Source organism: Alligator mississippiensis, chromosome 12, assembly GCF_030867095.1.
Source record: "Alligator mississippiensis isolate rAllMis1 chromosome 12, rAllMis1, whole genome shotgun sequence".
NCBI lineage: Eukaryota > Metazoa > Chordata > Crocodylia > Alligatoridae > Alligator > Alligator mississippiensis.
Genome location: NC_081835.1, coordinates 26,792,831 through 26,814,212, shown reverse-complemented (window position 1 = coordinate 26,814,212; position 21,382 = coordinate 26,792,831). Strand labels below are relative to the sequence as shown.

Here is a 21,382-nt window from a genome sequence, read left to right as displayed (position 1 = left end):
AGCCACTAACTAATGCATAAGCATGCTAAGAAGCCTTAATATTACTTCTTATAGAACCAAATCAATTTGCTTTTAATGCCATTGCTTCTTAGATGTGGGTGAAATACTGGCCACTCTGAAAACACCCTCTAAAATTCACTGAGGCCACAACTTCATTCAGCTTTTTTTTTTTTCTTTTCATTTCTTTAATATAGCACCAACTAACTGGGTAAAAATGAAATACATTCATACTTCATCACTTTAATCATTCTAAAGAAACAATCTTCCTGAAAATAAGATGACTTTGTCGGATTAATCCATTTGTCTGGTCTATGATGACTTTTAAGGTAATACACATGTCAAAATGCTAAAAACGTCCTAGACTACAGGGAACAAAGGTCAGTAAAAGAAAATGCTCATTATTTTCACTTTACCTTTCTTCTGGGAAGGAAATGGCAGCGACTTGTCAGATTTAATCAGAAGGGGTCTTTTTTGGGAGGGGGTGGGGGGATGGGGGAGCAGGGGGGTTTTTTGGGGGGGGTTTTAGAGGCCATGAATTAAAAGCAAAACCGTCTAATCTAATTTAAAATGGGTAAGAAGTCAATACAACTACGGAGCTCCCATTTAATGTTGCTGGAGCCAGGATTTCACCCAAAGTGGTTTTCTTTCTCCAGCATGAGGCATCTGAACATATGTTATGTCTTAATCCATGCTCCTGTAAATTAACTGAGAATAACCATAACACCTGGACATACCTTCCCCTTCTTTGGCGTTTCAATCTTTGTTAGAGCCTCTTTTGTGTGCGCCTCCAGCAGATCAAGATTTGGAATGGCCGGTGGTGGGCTTTCCTTTGCCTTCTTTCCTTTTTTCTTTCCTTCTCCTTTGACCTTTGGAGTTTTAGGTGGCTTAGGGTGTTTGGGCGGCTTGGGCACCTTGGGTGGCTTGGGCGTTTTCACATTTTTTGGAGTCTTTTTTTTAGGGACTTTTTCTGTGGGGGGTGGAGGGGTTGCTACTTGTATGGGAGATGGTGTTTCCTCTTTCTCCACAGGACAGACTTCCTCTACGTTCACATTGGCACTCGCTTCTGTTTTGTTGGCTTTAGAGGCATTCTGTATTTTGGCACAAAGAAACATACTCAGTCCCCACTTTCATGCAGTTAGTTTTTCTGAACCCTCTTCCCTTCTTTGTTTCTTTGTAGGAAATTAAATTCAAACATCTTTCTTTTATATGTGGGGGTACTGGGTATGTGTGCAAGTACCCAGAGCAAGAAAGTAAGGGCATTCCAACCTACTGGAATTACATTCTACTTGCCTAAAATCCTCCCTTTCAGTCATTCATGATGCCAGAGTGGCCAGAACACTTAAAGAAGTGATACTGGATTGTAATGAGCATAACTCACATTGGGCAGGATTCTCAATAGTTTACTGGACTGCTGTTCTTATTTAAATTAGGATAGCGTCTAGGAGTGTTATCCATAGACAAGGAGCCATTTCAAAAGGCACTATAAAACCCCTGTTGGCAGTCTGCACTGTACTCGAGATGTGCTTGCTGTATGTTTAGATATAGCTGAACTAGCTTCAAATCAGACAGCTCAGATACTGGAAGCTGTGTAGCTGCAGCAGGGGTATGTACTTAGTGGCTGAAGCCTATAATGCGACCACAGCAACACTGCTATTGGCAGTCAAGCAAGCTAGCTTAAATCTGTGGACTGCGGCACATACTCACCTTAACTGAGTGCTGTCTTAATTGTGCCACTATTAAAGTTTTACCAAGGACTCCAAAAAAAGGGAAATTAAGCTACTGTTGAGCACTTCTGAAAATCCCACTCTCTCTCTCTCTCTCAGAGTCACTGAAAGCCTGCACAGACTAAAGTTTGCAGCTGCTTTTCTCTTTACCAGGGACCTCACTGATGCTCACTGGTAATAGGAACAGTTCAAAGCTAGAACTACATAATCCCAATTTATTTTAACAGTGATGGCAATTAACCACAGAAACAAAAGTGATAGCAGATTCTTCATCACTGGAAATTTTTAAAATTAATTCAAGGAAGTTCTGTGGACAGTATTCTCCAAAAGCCCCACTACATGTTCAAGTTAAAGCTGCTTAGAAACTAGCTATGGAGTTGTTACATATTTTCAAGCACTAATTTTATAGCTTGTTGGCTCTTTTGATAGCTGGATAGTGATTTTTATTGTGTGATAATTACTTTGCATGTGTGGCTGGTCTAAATTTATTGCATGATTAACCAGTTAATTGCATAATATATGTAATGTGTAGCACGGGCCCAGGAATGAGCTCAGGCAAATGCTCACAGTCATCCCTTTGGCCTTATAAACAATCTATAAGGAAAGGGAACCTTTTTGGGGGAAAAATAGCTTTATAAACGTCCCTTTAAAAAAGCTACCTTTTGCACCACCCCAAGGATGTATGCAAAGTTATCCCCGTCCAGACTACATAATTGTACTCACTATCATAATCATTTGTATGTAAAACTACCTTTGATGTCCTAATATAATGGTAGTCGCCTACACATAAAAAGAAATAGTCAAACAAGAGCCATAGTTTCATAAACAGAGAGGTCGTTTATGTATCTTGAGAATAAATATTAATTACCTATGTTTTAAATATTAGAGCCCTTGTATTTACTCAATTTGGCACTGGATTTTTTTTCTGTAGAAAACCCATAAGGAAATGCATATGATTTTAATAGTCTTTTGTTTAAAATGTTAATCAGATATAAAAGAGTACATTTCAAATTAATTCAGATGTGATGAAGGCAGTAGTTTTATATCTTGTTTCACACCCCAAGGTAACACGAGCAGTAAAAAAAGATGAGCAATTAAAATGAATGGTGTTTGACTAATTAAAAAGAAAGTATTTTCTCTTTAAATTGCTATCCAGATAATCAGAAAAAATACATATATGCTATATCAAATACATAAAAGAAAATATATTCCAATGTCAATGCCACAGGTTGAGAGAAGAAAAGAAATTAAATAAAAAGTATATGTCTGTCCCCATACACACTGAAAAGAGTTATAGTACACCCATCCATAAACATATAGGACTATATAGCACTTACTTGGTCTGAAGCAGAACTATGATCACTATCATGTGTGAAGAGAATACTTTATATTTGGGCCATGGAACCATAGATCCAGATGCCACATCATTATTATGACATTAATCATGCTAGTAGTGCCTAAGAACCAACTGAGAATTGCACCCATTGTGCTAGGTGCTGCATGGGCACTATCCCTGTCTCAGAAGAGAACTTGCAGTACAACGAAAACATTGGAGTTTTTTGGTGGGCAGGAGTCAGCTTGCTAACAGAAAGGGAAGGAGGAGCGGGGGGAGGTGGGAAGAGAAGGAGAAAAGGAGTTGTGGCTGTGAGGTAAGGCTGAGGACTGAGAGAGGGAGGTAGAGTCAGGGAGCAGACAAGGGAGAGACTGCCTTCACAACAACCCTGTTGTAAATCTCACATTCATGTTTCTTATAGGAATGCAGTATTTATTTCAATAAACCTGCATTTTATGGCACGTTATGAAAAATGCATGATATAGTTAATGTTATGGAAAGAGCACAAACCTCACTTAATCTTATTTCTTTGGCAAGGTCCTTGATAAGTTGTGCTGGTTTAAAATTCTCTGGGAGTTCATCTTCATGTTCTGCTAGTGCCTAGAACAGAACAAAAGTCTGATAATGACTTGAAAATAACATTATTTCCAAATTATGAAAAGACTCATCAGCTGACCCATCAAAGTTTTTCTAAGTGCACAAATCTAGTAACACAAACACCATTAGGTAATTCTTTTCAGATAAAACAAATAATGTTTTTAGCCCAAAATCAATTACAAAATTACAAAATCAATAGTTCTTTTCGGTTATTAACATGTGATTTTGCAACTGTAATATCTCCTTGCTTTCCTGTTTTTGTGCTTTCCTTTGCTAAGTTTGTTTCCTTCACTGAGGTAAACAGGAAAAGACCATCTAAGAAGAGCTTCTTAATTGTGAATTAATTGTGAGAAGAGCTTCTGAATTGTGACAGAGGAGAGAACTTCCAAACCAATATGCTCTTCGTAACACAATGACCTAGTTACTACAAAATCCAGAAGACGCTGACTGCAGGACATCAAGAACCAAACTTTCAATTCAACCCTAAGTGGCTCTCTCTAGCTGTAGGCACATCACAGTCAGGCTCCTCATCAATCCAAGTGAGACATCTATCTGATCTGATCGTACATGGCAAAACCATCCTCAGTTGTTTTTGCTCTACTAAAACTAGAAGCCTATGTTGAAATTCCAAATTTATAAATCCATACAGCGTAGTTCTGAAACTGCGACTCTACAGGTAAGCCATGATGTGCTTGAAAATCCAGCAGCTAGTCTTAAGAAACATTTAGCAGGCATATCAATACCGTGTGTAAACAATTATGAAATGATCATATATTTGGTTCCGTTACTAAATAGTTCATAAAGGACAGATAAATGATTAACTGATGTTTTAATAAATTATTAATCAATTGTTATAGATGCAAAAGGATACTTGCAAATGTAGCTTAAAACCATCTGGAACATTTTTACTGATGTGCATATAACCACCTATAAAATATATTACTCTTTTTGTAGCATGCTTGTAATACTGATTAATCATTTATTAGCCCATTATGAAATATTCAGAGACTGAAACTTTTGAAGAAATATGACACATAGCTCATAACAGAATTTTAATGATAACACCTATATAAAAAACAGCACAGGTGGATGATAGTGCCCATTTCTGACTACAATTCTTATTACTTTTCTGAGTTTGGATTTAACAAAATAATATTTTTTTAAAAGCTTACTGGAGCTAGAAATAACAACAAGCTGTCTCTCCATTTCCTTTTCTTATTTGTATCCCTCTAAGGGTGTGGACACATGTACATTTGGAGTCATTTCAAAAGGGGAATGTTTCAAAAGGGGAACAGCTGGTAGGTTCTAATTATCAAGTACAAAAGCTGAGAATGACACAAATGTAGGAGAACACAAAAAGCTAGTAAAATATAGCATGAAGTAGGGTTAAATTTGGAGTAGTTTTGCTATGTTTGTATTATTTTCAGCTCTTTCAGACATAATAATTAGAACCTAAGGGCTGCTGCCCTTTTGAAGTGTTCTGCTTCTACAACAGTTCCAAATGTACATGTGCCCACATCCCGTTTAATCTTTACTGATACCACCCTGATGTGCTCAGACCTTCTAGCTGATAGCAGAGGAGTACCCTGCCCCAAGAAGCATCCACCAGTTGTGACAACCTCCTCAGGAAGGCAAGGCTATTTGTGGGTGATATCTTTTATTGGACCAACTGAATGGTTAGGATAGACTTAGAAAGATTTTGAATGCAATGCATTCTTCTTTAGAAAAGGTTCAAAATCCTTGCCTCTCACTTATTTCCTAGACTAGCATAGTTACAACATCAGTTCCTCAGGAAGGGTAATTTTGTAGAAGGCCCTTTGGAAACATTTTTAACTTCAGCCCAAATCTCCATAGTGCCTCTGAGTACTACATGCTCACATTACCTCTGTCCCACTCAAGTCTATAGTGTAGCAAATACTGTTTTAGAATAGGAATTAAAGGTATCATGCTAGATGCTAAGCTGGTGTAAATCAGTACAGTACCACTGACTGTAGCAGAACTGCCCAAATGATACCAAGTGAAGAGATGTCTTTTCCATATCAAAATATTTCTGACAGTAACCAGAATCATCATATCCAGCCAAAAAAAGCACACAATAAGAAATCCATCTAATTAAATGAAAACAGTGATTGACCAGATCATTCACACAGGGTTCCCCTTTAGAAAGGTTGCTGGTTGGGAACTGCATGGTTCAAGGGGTGGGTAATGGGATGCAGTGCTGTCACTGGTCTGAATTTACCCCAGGTAAGTTGTTAAAGTTCTTCCTGTGTAACAGTCTTCAATTACCTGAAAGGTAGTTATAAAGAAGATGGTGATAAACTATTCTCTGTGGGTGCAGTGAATGGACAAGGAGTAACACTCTTAAACTGCAGCAAAGGAAAATTAGTTTGGAGATAAGGAAGAATCACTATGAGGGTGGTCAAGCATTGGAACAGGCTACCTCGAGAGGTAGTGAAATCTCCATCCTTAGAATTTTTTAAGAGCAGGTCAGGCAAACGCTTGCCTGGAACGGTTTAGACAGGGATGATCCTGCCTTGAGCGTGGGGGCTGGACTAAATGACCTCCTAAGATCCCCTCCAGCCCTATTTTTCCATGATTTTCTGATTCTATGACACCCACTGGATGACCTATTTGCAAGGACCAGTGGCTTATCTACACATTTTTGTGTACAGAATTGCATGCCTGACTTTTCTGAAAAATCAAGCCATGGACAGGCATGTGTTTCAAGCACTCTGAATTTGGAGCACTTCTGTGTGCACCCCCCATCAAACTCCTCCTGCCAGAATGCTTCAAACTCACTACAAAGCATGCAGCAGTGGTGCTCTCCAATCTGGGGTCATCTTCAGAAGACTGGCAGCCATGTGGCATGCAGGGATTCCTGTTGCTAGATAGCTAAGGAGGACTCCTTGCAGACCCTTGGCTTATAGAGGCTCCTGAGGACAGCCAAGTGCACAGGAGAGCAGACCCATGGGGTAGTGAGCAATGCACTGTGGGATGCCAAGGAGTGAACAATACCCTGCCATGCTCTACGGAGATACAGTAATTGGAGAAAGCACTTCAAAAGGAAGTGATATGAAGATGCTTCTCATTTTCTGAGGATAAGCCTTGAAGCACTACAGCCATTTGTGAAGCACTTCTTCAGCCATGCATATCTGTAAGCTCGCCCTATACTGCACTTCAAATCCAGCGGTAGAATTACAGGTGAGCAAGTAGGGCAGCAGTGCCAGAATGACAGCCCCAGGGAGCCTGCAGCACAACAGCAGCAGCCCGTGTTCTAGGAGCCTGCACCAAGGCAGCAGCATCCCATACCACCATACAGCAGCAGTCCTTTGCACAGAGGTCAGTGCTTGGCACCCAACCTCTGTCCAAGCTGCCAAAATTTGCAGCTATACCTGTGTTCAAACTAGGGTTGACAAGCCATTCAATCAACCAGTCAAATACCATCAATTGATGAGTCAATTGCATACATATTTTTTAACCGGTCAAAGATTATAGCAATTTTACAAAAACACTACTTTTTTGTGGTTTTCTTGAAATAAATATGACTTTTAATGCTTTTTGACACATTTCTTAATGGAAAATTTGTGCTTTTTCTGTGTATTATTCAGATCTATTGGTAATTTTTGGCAGATATTTGACCAGTAAATTGACCAAGGTTTATTTGACTGGTCAAAAACCCAGCCCTAATTTAAACATTACATCTGTCCAGGGACTCAGGAAGCAAATAACTTTTCTACCAGTCATTCCACTAACAGGTCCCTCTCCTCTGGGAATCTAGGATTCTTGATTTTTGCTACATTGATACATTATTCCTCTTTTGTCTTGCTCTTTTGCTCTTGCTAGTTCACAAGCCAATGGTAAAGAACACTAAAACAAGACCTTTTCCTACCTGCTTTTTAGTCCATGACCTGAAAGCACCATTGAGAATTTTTGCCCCTTGGAGCAAATGAGGAGGAGGCTGCTGCCCAGCTTTGTGCAAACCTAAACAAAAGGAAGATAAGATGGCATTCAAGAGTGGCCAGCAATTCTCTGTTCAATATTTGTTTGGTTGGTTTTTTGGTTGGTTTTTTTTAAAACCTAACTGTGATTGTTTGGATCTTGTAAGACGTATAAAGTGGAAACCAAACCAGTCACAGCTACAACTTCTATAGTAATAGGGAGTGTATTTACTGCACCATAAAATAAATTCAACCTGTCCCGACACTGTTCTGTTCTTATAAGGTATGCGTACACTGGAATTTATGGCTGAAGTCAGTGAGTCAGTTGTCATTTAGTTTGAATTAGCTCCCATATTTGTACATGCTAGGCTTCACACTACACAAACATTGGTTCTAGGACCCAAACATCCATATTGCACCCTAGAGCTCTTTTTTACTTCAGTGGGCTTTAAATTAGACCCTTCCCTTGGATATATTTGACAATCTCTTTAATTTCTGCTACAATAAAATAAAATTGTTCACACTTCTAGCTGCTCTGAAAACAATGTTTGGTATCTAAAACACTCTATTCAAAGGTTTGCCACTGATCAGATACTGATCCTATGACATACTGCTTATACCAGACAAACAATCCTACTTTTCTTTGAGAGAAAAGGGTTCCCAATGGCTTTGCTTGTTAGTTTTGCTCATAGTGAATTCACAAGGTCTCCTCCCTTTATTTGAAGTCTCAGGAATCTTTACTCTTCTTTCATTACAGCCATTTATTTTATTTGTTTTAAAAAATGTGTTTTTTCTCTCTCTGGACAGATATTATGATGCTCCTAAGGCAAAAGCAAAATGCTTGCAGTATATCAAATGAATATGTAAATACAATGCATGTGTGAATGAATGGATGGACTAATTTTCAAGAAGTACAAGTTAAGAACTTACACTCCCCAGAAAACTTTTAGTGCCAATGTAGGCTATATACTTGACATTAGGAAAGGACCAGGTTATGCTTTCCTTTTAACCATGTTACTTGTTATTTTGCAAGGGCAAATGGTCCTATACTCAAATCAACATACTACTCGAGAAACAAGGCTCTGTGTATAAAAGGGTCTGCAAAATTGGTTGGAAATTGGAGAGCACATAGGACACAAGTGCAAATTTGGTACATTGTGGAAAAACTGTATTACCTGTCTTCATAGGCCATGAGTGTCGGAGATTTGGCTCCAACATTCATGGCCTATGAAGCAATCCAAGTACATTTTCTAGTGTGGATGAGGCCTCAACTCTGTCTTGTCTGCAGCTTTACTATTATTATGGTTCTTTCTATAGACAAAAGGCAAAGGCACTTTGCACTGATACAGAGGAGCCCTTCTATCAGAAGAATATGTCTTGACTAAGTTGTATCAGTAGGAGAGATAGGTTTAGAGAACAAGTACTTTCCAAATTTATCTGGGTGTTTTATTACCAGCTGAGCACAATTCTCTGTACCTTTGGTTGATATCTTGGACAAACCTCAAAAGACTTGAGTCTACTAACACTAGTGGTTTTGGCCATTGTCCATCTTTTGTCTTGCACATCAACAGAAAATAGTAGTAACACTATTCTCACACAACCACAGCTGAGTAAACAAAGAGTGCATGAAACATTGTTCTACCTTTGAACGTCTCTAGCAGATGCTTCCCCATATACCAACAAGCAGTTTCATAGTTTGGAAACTGGGTTAGGCTGACAATTTTCAACCGCCTTTCTACTTCATACGCTCTGTGACACAAAGCAAAAATACACTTTAAATGTAATGGATCACAAGCATTATTACCCAGTGAAAAGCATTGCTTATCAATATGCTGGAATGAAAATGTCTAATGGCTTTATCCCCCAGAGAAGTGTTAAAAAATAAAGAGAAACATTAAATTAAGCACAAAAAGTAGTCTTACTGCACTATTTGTCAGACCTCAATAAAGAACTGTTTCTATTACTTTGCAAGTTTCTATTACTTTATAAGGAATCAAAGTGTCCAGGGAGGCAAAGAGAGGGCAATATTCAGAAGGATGTATAGCATAAGGTAACATTCCACCAATTTTCAACATAAATCTGCTGCTGCTGCTATAACGTGGGAAGTAAAAGAACTCAAGCAAACTTACACATGATTAGAATCTGTATAAGCTACTTCTAAGCACATCTCAGTGCAGGGTGTTTAAAAAGGGGCCAGACTTACAAATGCCTTTTGAATTAGGCCTTTAAAGTATAATAATATAATAATATAATTACTAAATATTGTTGCTAATTTCTATGAAAAATATGGCAAATGCATGGTCTTTTGAACCCACAAAGGAAATATAAATTCTTTAGAGCTAAAACTGGGCCTCAGCCAAAACTTCAGATCCCAACACAACAATTCTGCCCCCCGAATAACACATCAAGCCAGAAACAAAATGTAGCTAAAAATTTCAGACAAAACTAAAAATACAGGTGAACGCACCTCATCTGCATTTCAACACTTAAGCTATGTAGAAAATGTCCTGCAAATGCTAGGCAGTCTACAGGTGTTAGAGTTGCATAAATCCAACCTGTAAGACAGAGAAAGGAGACTCTGGTGAATAAAAGCAGGAACTATGATTGTGAGTAATTTATGAGCAGAGAGAGCTAGTTAGCCATGTTAATCTGAAGTCAAGCAGAAGGCAGGGTAGCTATGCACCATATAAATATGTGTGTGTGTGTGTGTGTGTGTGTGTGTGTGTGTGTGTGTGTGTGTGTAAAATACTTTATGTATGTATGTATTATACACTTTATATTATACACTGATCTATGCTGTCCTTTCACCGCATCTGATGAAGTATGCTTGGGCTCAGAAAAGCTTATGCTATATACACACACACACACAGATATATCAATATATATACACAAACTATAGTATATATGTAGTCTATATATATATATACACACACACTACACACACACACACACACACACACACACTATATATATATATATATATATATATATATATATATATACACACACACATACACACACACACACGTGTGTGTGTGTGTGTGTGTGTGTGTGTGTGTGTGTGTGTGTGTGTGTTATTTAGTTTGTCTATAAGGTGCATATCTACCCTGTCCTCTGAGTGAGTACATCCTGGCTGCATTCCCATGGCTTCTTACTTTTTGTATTGCCATCTAGGTCCAATTCAGCCCTAGGGTCAGGAACATCTTCTCTGTTAGAGCAAATATACTTAAAACAAGGTTGAATTTTGTCCTACTGCATATTAAATAAATAAGAACCTGACTGTGTAAAGTGTTGAGAACTTCAGCTCCCATGGGAAGTCAGCTTCAAGTGTGGTGAGATGAAGGTGTACGTAGAAGAAGAGATTGTATGTGTATTGTTGTTCATAGTGCTGCTATTTAACTGTTGTTACTCTGCAAAGCTGCAGTAGCAACAGTGAGAACTCATTTCATGCTGCTTCCCCACCATCGTAAAAACCTTTAGTGCTGGTTATCTAGTGATACTGGCTTTACCGTAGCAATAGGAACAGGTGTTTTCCAAATACTTATTTTCATACAGAAATCTACTCCCGCATGAGCCCCCTCACAAATTAGCAAATCTCTATTAATTGTTCAGTGTTTACTCAACCATCTGTTTCACACATGGTCATGAGAAAAACACCCACTTCTTGCTATTTATGGTCAAAGTAAAATTCAAGTGGGTAATGAATTCAGCATCAGAATGCAAAGGCAATAGGGCACAGCTCCTGCAGGTGCAGCCTGGACAGTATGAATATCAGGATGAACATTACTAATATCTACTTGTATTAACATCCAGTTTGCACTTGCCTATGCCACATATTGTATAAATTCACAGAGAGTGGTAACTCCTACCCCAACAAGTTAACAATCTAAATAGGCGGGAAACAGAGCCATAAAGAAGGGAAATGACTTGCCCAACATCACAGGAAGGTCAGTAAAACAGCAAATTCCAGTTATCCTGAAACCCAATGCAGTGTCCTATCCACTGGACTAAACCATGGCTGTCCAACTTCCAGGGGACTGAGGGGCCACATGCCCTGTGGGCCATACCAATGAGGGCCACATGCCAGGCCGGCCATACCAGGATGAGACACAGGCTCCCAGGCCACGTGGATGCCCCTGCTGCTGTACCACACAACTGTGTGGTCACAGCCCCCCACCCCATTGCTGCACCATGTGTCCACATGGCCCTGGCTCACCCTCCATTCTCCATACTGCAGATTGCACGTCCCTCCCCCTACCCTGGGGTGGGGACAGGAAGAGGCAACAGGGGGAAAGAGCTGTTGCAGCTGGTGATGAGGAAGCGGCAGCCAAGCAGGAGCCTGAGAGCTGCAACTTAACAGGCTAAGTGCAGGCTGCCAGGTGGATGGCCATGCACTAGACCCTGCTGCCTCCGTAACAAGATTATGATGAGTGAATACCAGGGAGCCCACGTAGCACCACATGCTCACAGCACAGCCTAACCAGGCTGGGCCATGGCCTGCATGAAGCTTTGCCCCTTTGTGGCCATGCCTTAGAGTCAGCCCTAAAAGGGTTCTGCAGGCTACTGACAAGCATAATTCAAATCCTCTCCTTCAGGCTTTGAGTGGCCTTGCTGGAGCTATGCCAGTTTCTGTCTGATGTCTTACCGCACTTTGCCTCTAGATCCTATCCTGGACCCTGCCTAGCCCTTTTTCGAATACCTGCCCTGGTCTCTACTTTCACAGGGAAAAAGGGTCCAGGTAATAATGGACTCTTTAGTCTAGCAGGGAGAGGCATAACAGAAACCAGTGACTAGAAGGTAAAGACAGAGAAATTCAAACTTTGAAATATGACGCTGTATTTTGCTAATGACGGGGGTAATCATTGGAACAAACCACCACGGGAGGTGGTGGATTCTCTTTCCTTGCTGTCTTCAAATGAAGACCAGACACCTTTGAGGAAGACTGGCTTTGACCAAACGCAAGCTACTGAACTCAATACATGGCTACCACAGTTAAAAATTAAGCTTTGGTGATATACAGGAAGTTGGACTAAATGGTCTAATGCCCCCTTTTGGCCTTAAACACTATAAATCTGAATGCTGCCTTGAATAATTTATGATGTTTTAATTTATTGCAGGATGCCAACCAGTCATTTTAGCATGTTCAGAAAGTTGAAAATAAGATTACTTTTACCTTTTATACTAAAATAAGTTTATGCAAAACTAGCATGTAGCTCAGGGGCGGGCAATTATTTTGGACAGAGAGCTGTTTACTGAGTTTTGGCAAGCCATCGAGGGCCACATGACAGACAGCCCAGGGCAGATAAATATTAATTTTCAAAATTTTTAGGGGCCCTGCGGGCTGGATAGAATGGCCTGGTGGGCCGCATCCAGCCCCCAGGCTGCATTTTGCTCAACCTGATGTGGCTTTATCGAAATCCTTATTAAAGTGAGGCCTCTAAGTATATATATTTTAATTCTTATGTTCTGATTTTATAGAACAATAGAAACAAGTGACAAAAAAATCTAACAGATCATTTAGGGTAGGGCTGTCCAATTGGAGGCATACAGGTTACATGCAGCCTACGAGGCATTCAGTTGTGGCCCCCAGGCTCCTGCTCAGCCACTGCTCCCTCTATTGCTCTGGTTGCAACAACAGCCAAGGTCTCCAGGCTCTCCCTCCCTTCTCTGGCTGCTACTTTTGGACCCTGCCCTATGGGTCAGGGCAGTACTGTGCAGTATGGGGAGTAGAAAGCAAGTCAAGAGCTGCACAGTGCAGAGCGGGACCTATGCAGGCACACAGCATACCAGTTGTGGGGATGTGGTGTAGCAGCAGGGGAGTAGCCCACATAGGTGAGCAGTACAGCACTGGGGCCAGGGGGGGTGTCTATATGGATGCACAGTACAGTGACAGACTGTCCACAAAGGTATGTGGTCTGGGGACCTTGGTGGAGCCTGTGTGGCATGCAGCCCTGATTTAGGGTATGGACAAATGTATATTTGTAGTTGCTACAAAGACTGGGGGGAGCTTCTGTTCAGGAGCATGCAGCAGCTGTTATGTTATAACAGTTATGGGTGCATGAGCCTGTGGTGACAGGATGTGGCAAAACTACTTCAACTTTAACCCTGCTTCATCCAGAGTTGAAGTCGGGGTGTTCAGCTCCCTTGTATCTGTACAGCCTCATACACATATAACAGTTACTGCACACTCCAGAGCAGCAGCTTTCCCTCAGCTATGACTGTCCATCCCCTCACTCCATTTCTTCACAGTGCACATGTGCTCCCTGAAGAGTATTTTCTTATGCTTTGTCCAGTCAAGTGTTACATGGTTTCCATCACTTCCTTGGGGAGTGTTTACAATCAAATTGAGTTATAAAAATATTCCTGATGTTATTCTTTTGCTCAACTTACTTTCACTACTCCTAGATAACTCTAAACAATCACTTTCATTCCCTGGAGCTTACTTCTTTTAAAATATTTGCTCTCCCCACTGTATCTCTGCAACCTGAGTGAAGTAAAAACTATACAGCTGTTCACAAGTTCTCTGCCTCTCCACCACTGGCCCTAAGTCAGGCAAGCAAGCTTCAAGTTTAGTATGTGCTTAAATGCTGTTCTGAACAGGTGTTGTCCTCTGAGAGGAAGAGGGCTTGGGATGCTAGCCTGGGGCTTAGTAGAATAAGATTCACTTCCCAGCTCTGACAGAATTCCAGTGTGACTTGGGCAAGGCACTTGGCTTCTCTATGTCTCAGTTTTTCCATCTGTAAAATGGACGTCAGTCTCATAGGGGTGTTGGGAGCATAACTCCATGAAAGACTAGGAGCTGCTCGGACCCTATGACAGTGGAGGCCATATAAGAGCCTAAGAAAGGTAGACATCCTGAAAATCTTGAATGCCACCTCCTTCTCCTGGTCTGCTTTTTTAGCATGGAATACAGAGCACAGGGAGAACAGAATACATCACTTAAATCAGGGCTATCCAGCAAACAGGCCATGGGCCACATGCTGCCCCTGAAGGGTTAGCATGCAGCTGGCAGGCTGTCACCACTTCCCCACTCCCACAGTGGCTCCTGCCATGAGAGTTAGGTTCTTTGGGATCCTCCTCCTTCCTCCAGCTCCTACTTGCTGCCCCTGCTTCTGGGGGCTGGGTGGTGCAGTGGGAGGGGGCTGGGGTGCCAGGGTGCCCATGTTGTTCATGCAGTGGGGAAATGGGTTGAGCCTCTCACAGTGTAACAAAAGCAGGAGCTGGGCTGCTGGCACTGTAAGTGGCCACATGACCAGGAGAGGAGGAGGGTGCTGTGTGTGCATCAGAGGAGAGTTGGACTGGCTGTTCTGCAGAACAGGGGAGACATGCTGCCCACATGGTGCGCACTACAAGGAAGGGAGCAGGACAGCTGGGCTGCCCATGTGAGGTGAGGTGAAACTGGGCTGCTGGCACAGCACGCTGGGCTGCTCATGCAGCAGGGGAGACGTAGGGCTGGGCACCTGTGTGGCAAGCAGCCTTCAGGTTTGTGTCCTTTGCACCGTGTGGCCCCTGGCTACCTGAACAGCCCTGACTGACATGAAAGTGTGGTTCAAATTACATTAATATCCAATCTGCAGCCTTTAACAACAGTAAATTAAGGCCTCTGAATCTGTATTTCATATGGTCACCAAAGATATTGTGTTGGTCCACTAACTAAATGCATGAAAGAACACTGATTTCTCAGGGGGAGGGGGGGGATATTAAAACTGAGCCAAGAAAGAGTGCTCTATGAAACACATTATTTTTAACATTTTGGGGAACACTGGCACCCACCTTTACACCATACTCACCTGATGGAATAAAAAGTGTTTGTCCTTGTTTGACTGTGCATTTATAACATTTATCCACTTGGTCTGCAAAAAACATCTCGCTGTGATTTGCTGCTGACTGCCAGCGTTCATACAAAGAAATGTTTGCAGAGGCTGGTTTGATGAGATAAAATATCTTTTCTCCCTGCATTAGAAAAGATGTAATTAGTGACAAATATCCAAACCAAAAAACAACCACTCCAGTCTCTCTGTTGGACTGAACATTTTATCACAATTTTTAAAAGATTTTCTAGTTGATTCTGTATCAGACCAATGAAATGTGGTAAATGAAATCTGATGTAGTTATGTAAGTTTTAAAGTTTGAAATATATACAAAATCTAACACAATTCACTAGTAGCAGATGTTTGCCCAGACTTTAAGAGCACTGTAGTTTGTCAGATTCTATCCCTCCACAATAGAAGAAGAATACTAATGATATTTAGCAACAACAGAGAAATGTAATACAAGAAGGAGGTGCATAAAGTTCTCTGAAGCAGAAGATACAATTAGCATGTTGTGAGCCATATCATCAGCTGGTGAAAGTGTCAGAGAGAAAAGTAATGACGCTTCACTAATATACATCATTTACATCAGATAACTTTTAAGAAGTTCTTAAGAAAGCTGTAAGCATTTGATTGGTTATGAAATATATAGTACAATATAAAACCTTACTTTTAGCACATGGTACCAAGCTGATGCCCCTCCAGAATCTATGTGAAAATCTGTGTAGCTGTCCTTCACACATATCAGGCAGTACTTGGTAACTTTTGGTTTTCCCAGAAGAGCATCATCAGGCCAATAATTCTCCACCCAAGACAGCTTTTTAACTATATCAGGTGGTTCTACAAAACTGGACATTCTTTACAGAAAAGGGGAAAACATGTTAATAATAATTGAAATAATCCAGATTCACATTAAAATTTATCTAAAAATTATGTCAATCTGAAACTGGAGTAATTCCAAAGCATTTATAATCAAAACATGACCTGGCATATGTTTAGCATAAGGAAAACATATTTTTTACAGTAGGCTGGATATTGTTTAGAAGCAGAATTTGGTGGGTTATTCATTCTTTTTGTGAAATACACTGATCATAGTATTTTGCTAATACCATTGTTGATAATGATATGATAAGATAATGTTAATATGCTGTTTAGGCTTAGTGAATGTATTATATAGTATATAAGGGTGTGTTACTTTTCTTTCTAGCTAATAGAAGGAATCTAGATAAATTAAGCATCCAGTCCTTATTTTGGTAATGTGAGCAAGCTGATCTTTTAACTGATACAATTAATAAAGGCTTAATCTAGTTCTAGTGGTCACAGTGACTCTTGTCATTATATTTAGGTTTGTGAAATTAAGTAATAAATTTAAACACAGGAAGGTCATCTGAACATATTTGATTGTAGGTAAAAGAAACATGTTGGCATTATGAGCTGGACATTTAACTAATGCTGGAACTAAATTAATGTTTTTATTTAGACGAGTTCAGTATTTGGACAAGTATTTGTTTTCCCAGAATAGAGAGCATTTTAAAGTGCATCTTAAGTGAGAGGCGCCTGTACTTCAATCTAAAATTAAATGCTCCCATTTGCAATACATTTGTCTTGTATGCTTACCATCAAACCCTGATAATATAATTCCAATTAAAATGGTACAAAAGATGCTGCACTGGATTCAATTAAAATGTCACTGTCTTTGTTAAGGCATAAAATATTTGGTAGTTGATGTCTAAATCAGCAGCATATGAGTGATGGCTCCAGCAATCCCTGAGAATAAAAGACCTCCCATTATTGCTGTCTCTGCTAATAATGGGAAGCTGTAAAATTCCTGTAGAAAATTCTAATAATCACTGAACTCTGAAGTTACTTTAGATTCTTTATGTGGAAACAGGCACATATCACTAAAACAATAAGTAAATACAAATGAACTTAGGTTAGAAATCATGGATATTTAAATAAATGAACTTATATTTCTCTGCCAGCCTTTCTTTTAGTCTGTGTTATCATAACTCCCTTAATTTTTTCAGTAAAATAGAATATTCTCCTAAAACAAGCATTCTTTATTTTTTTCTATTCAAGTTCATCATTTTCTCTGTAGCAATGTAGTTTTCGTAAGGGGCCCTATTCACTATTAACATCATCTTTACAAATGTGCAAGTAACCCAAGCAAAGTCTGAAGGATTCCTGTATTTGCATAAAATTCAGGATACCACAAATCCATATCACCACAAAAGCTACTTACTCATGGAGTAAAATCTCAGGTCAAATACTGAACATGGCTGCATAAAGCAGAAAGCAGTAATTTGCACCATTAGGCATACGTGGAACACCAGCTAATTAACTTTATGTCAAGGGCTTAGCATAACGCAACTATGGGGAGGATGAACAATTTCTCTACCTCTGGGATTTCTAAAATTAAAATTCAGTCGATCACTACTATTGCAGTTGGTTCATTGCTTCACCAGAGTAGTTCAGACTTGACTTCAGTACTACGTACATTTACATATAGACGAGCAGCAAGTTTCCATACTGAAATTAGTAACTTTAAGATCAACTACACTGAATCTGACTCAGAGTCAAACATAAGAGATTCCTTTGCAAACATTGAAACGAAGGCATTCAGACCCTCCATAAAATCCAAAATGTATATTCACTTCAAACCTGCCAAATGGAGGAGGCCCTGGAGCTGGAGACTCCAGGATGACAAATGGATCCATATCCTGATTTAAGTTATACCTATATAAAAGCCACTGTATTGTTTTACTCTCCATGGAGGTACAATGAATTTATACCATTGAACCTGAAATCAAAATCCGGTCAGTGTGAACAGGTGGCTATGATGGCCTTAACACAGTGAGGACTGCATGTTCATTAGATTTAGATTGTGCTTTTAACAAATATAATGAAGACAAGCAGACCATGGATAACATTTTTAAGTGTTTTAGTGACTTAAAAGTCCATGTTGCACTGATATGCAAGTATTTTGAAAGTTTATTGTAGAGTAAGTTTCTAGAGACTGGTTGCCCTTTTCTATTCTGGGTTATTATTTTCATTTAAACCAGCCTCAAATATTTGAAAATAAATATTTTTGGTTCTGAAAGGATCAGCATGGTTTAAACTTAAGGCAAGAAGTGGAGAGAAAAAAAACATTTGCAGTTAAATATTCAATAACAGGACAAGCTATTTATTTGCCTTCTCTCATTTTTGAATGGGTAATTTCCACAGCAGTAAAATAATGCTGTGGGACTAACAATTAGTATTGTTTATTAAATGTACAAAGACAATATGGTCAGTGCTGTACAACACAGACACGCCCGGAAATAAAGATCCCGTTGAATATTTTTTTTAATTATCATTTTTACTTCATATAAGAGTCTAACTTACAGATAAAATATTAAATATCAGAAATCAAGATCTCCCCTTCTCTTGAAATGTTCATGGGTAGGACCTTATATATCTAAATATCTCCTTGCAGTTTAATATATTTTGTTATTATGTCTCATGATGTTTTCAGGACCCCATACTCTCACAAGTTCCAGTGTGAGTCATTCCGCTTTACCTTGTATCTGAAAACTCCAAGTTAGTTACATTGAGAACTCTTTTCCTGTTAGTGCTGTAGTAGTAATCAACAAATTCTTTCAGCTTCATTTTGCAGTCTTTCTGTTTGGTGACATCAGTGACATCAACACTTCTCTCTGGTCCTAAAAAATTCATGTAGGAAAACATAGGGAGTTGAAAGAGCTTGAAATGCAGATTGAGACCCATCATGTACTATGTCTCAGTGAGTTAAACTTTCTAACAATATCTACTATAATTCCTACTCCTTACTGTGAACCATAGTCATTTTATAGTAACTTTAATGACAGCTGCTGTACTTTCAATCCATGAGCTTTTTATTTCAGAAGTTTTTTATCTGAAAATGATTAGATGAATTTTAATCTCTACTTATTTCACTCACAGTAGCTTGTTCAAATTCATATACAGTATGTAACTATTTGGAGCTCCACAATGAATACGACGGCAAAACTAAATCTAGGTAACTAACTGATATTTATATTAGCCTCTCGTGCTATTTATTACACTGACATCAGATATAGTGGACTTTTGCATTGCTCATGCTGTAAAACTGATTTCCCAATTGGTTACCATTCCCATCATTCCTATAATACATTTTAATTTTGAAAACTGACCTAAAGGTTAGATCAACAAAGACCAGCTACACAGGGAAGTTTTCAATTTCAAAGGCATTTTGAAGACAGGGCAGGGTGGCACCATAAGGCGTTTTTACACGTGCTCCAGGAGTGAGGGGAGGGAAGGTGCTTTAATTAAAGCAGTTCCAAGAGCTGTTTTAATTAAAGTGCCTGGAGCGACTCGTGTATTATTGTCCCCACACTTCAAGATGGCAGCAGGGGAACTTTTTCTAAAGCTTGTTGAATGAGCTTTAGATAAAGCGCCCCTGCTGCCATTTTGAAGCACAGGGACACTGATACACAAGATGCAGAGGCTGGCTGGAGTGTGGGAATTACCATTAATTGATTGAGTCTGCTCCGACACACTGTAATTACAGCACGTCAGAGCAGCCTCTGGGCTCATGTACAGGCACCCTACTAGAGACTAATTGGTCCAAAGAGGCAGAAGCTTTGGTAGGCAAGAGTTTGCTTTTTCATAGTGTCTGACGAAATAGGCTGCTGCCTGTGAAAGCTCTTGCCTCTGTACACCAGTGGGTCTCTAAGGTACCACCCTGCCCTGCTTTCCGCCTGACTTCAGACCAACACAGCTAACTACCACTCTCAAAATCATTTTGAGGGGGAGGTACTCAAAAAAAGCCTGACCATGTTGTTATTTTTCTTAACCCTAACAAATATAATACTACTTTCCAGCATCCCTGTTGATAGCTTTCACATTTTGGAGACTAAATCAGTTCTGTTCTATACATATTGTGCCTGCCGTTCTCTGGGTGCCTATTGCCAACACACTGGTAATTTGTTTGGTCCTGTGGTTTGTGCTAGCTCTTTTCTCTTCTGCTGCTATCAGTTATATTTAAAAGACCTTCTACCACCTATGGAAAAAAACAGCAGTTCAATGAGCTAATTTCTAGTATGTTCCTGATGTAGTCAAGTTATGAGAGAAACATATTTGTCCCACTTGCTTTAGGATCTGTTTCTGCAGTGCTGTAGCAAGGGGGCAGGGGGGCAAGCGGAACGACCCCCTGACAGGTGCTGCCCAGCCGGGGCAGGGCGTGGGACAGATACACAGAACAGTGCAACATGGTCAGTGCAATCTGTGTGTAAGGCAGGGCTGTACAACTGATGGACCATGTGTGACGTCTGGGTTCTCATGCAGCCACCGGTCCCCTATCTCTCTGGCTGAAATGGCAGCTGGGATCTCCGAGTTCCCCTCGCTCCTCTGCCTGCCACTTCCTGCCCGTGCCCCAGGGTGCAGGGCAGCACAGCAGTATGGGAGTCCATGCCATGCTCGGGGGGAGGTGTGTGGAATCGTGGCTGCGTGGGGTTTGGGGAGATGTGGGGTGTGGGAGAATCAGCACAGTGCACAGTCCATGGCTCACCTGGTACAGCCCATGTGTGCAGCCCCTGCTGATGTGGCCCCTGCGGTATTAGGAGTTGAACAGCCAAGGTCTAATAGATGGAGTTATGGTAACAAAGGATTAAAACTCTGGTGGAGGGAAAGTGAGTAGCATAGGACAGTGACTGAGTTTGGAAGGAAAGATCTGGTTATGGAGATGGATGAAAGGAAGAGGGATGAAGGGAGAAAGGGACAACAATTCTGTAATGGCTACAGACCTTCTTCCTGAGGGAGATATTTCAGGATGGTCTAAAGTGATCTCCTGCAAAAGGTATGTGCATTACCCTAAACAGGCTGGATGCGAGGAAGGACAGGAAAAAAAGTAGTGCCATGGAAAGCAGGAGAGCTGAAGTCAGGAGGGTCCTGGGCAGCTAAGGTATGTTCCCCTTTCTCCTC

At 40.3% G+C, this 21,382-nt stretch overlaps 1 protein-coding gene across 2 annotated transcripts in view; it reads right to left on the bottom strand.

Annotated features, from left to right (window-relative positions):
- The window catches only part of PHF2 (PHD finger protein 2), a 170,051-nt gene that overhangs the window by 32,283 nt on the left and 116,386 nt on the right, over positions 1-21,382 (bottom strand). For both annotated transcript variants that reach the window (XM_014596567.3, XM_014596569.3), the window contains exons 5-12: positions 18,963-19,104; positions 16,074-16,260; positions 15,383-15,545; positions 10,060-10,147; positions 9,235-9,341; positions 7,544-7,635; positions 3,568-3,657; positions 735-1,088 (exon numbers count right to left, since the gene is read on the bottom strand). In XM_014596567.3, coding sequence (XP_014452053.2) covers positions 735-1,088; positions 3,568-3,657; positions 7,544-7,635; positions 9,235-9,341; positions 10,060-10,147; positions 15,383-15,545; positions 16,074-16,260; positions 18,963-19,104 — 1,223 coding nt within the window. The remainder of the gene's footprint in view (positions 1-734; positions 1,089-3,567; positions 3,658-7,543; positions 7,636-9,234; positions 9,342-10,059; positions 10,148-15,382; positions 15,546-16,073; positions 16,261-18,962; positions 19,105-21,382) is intronic.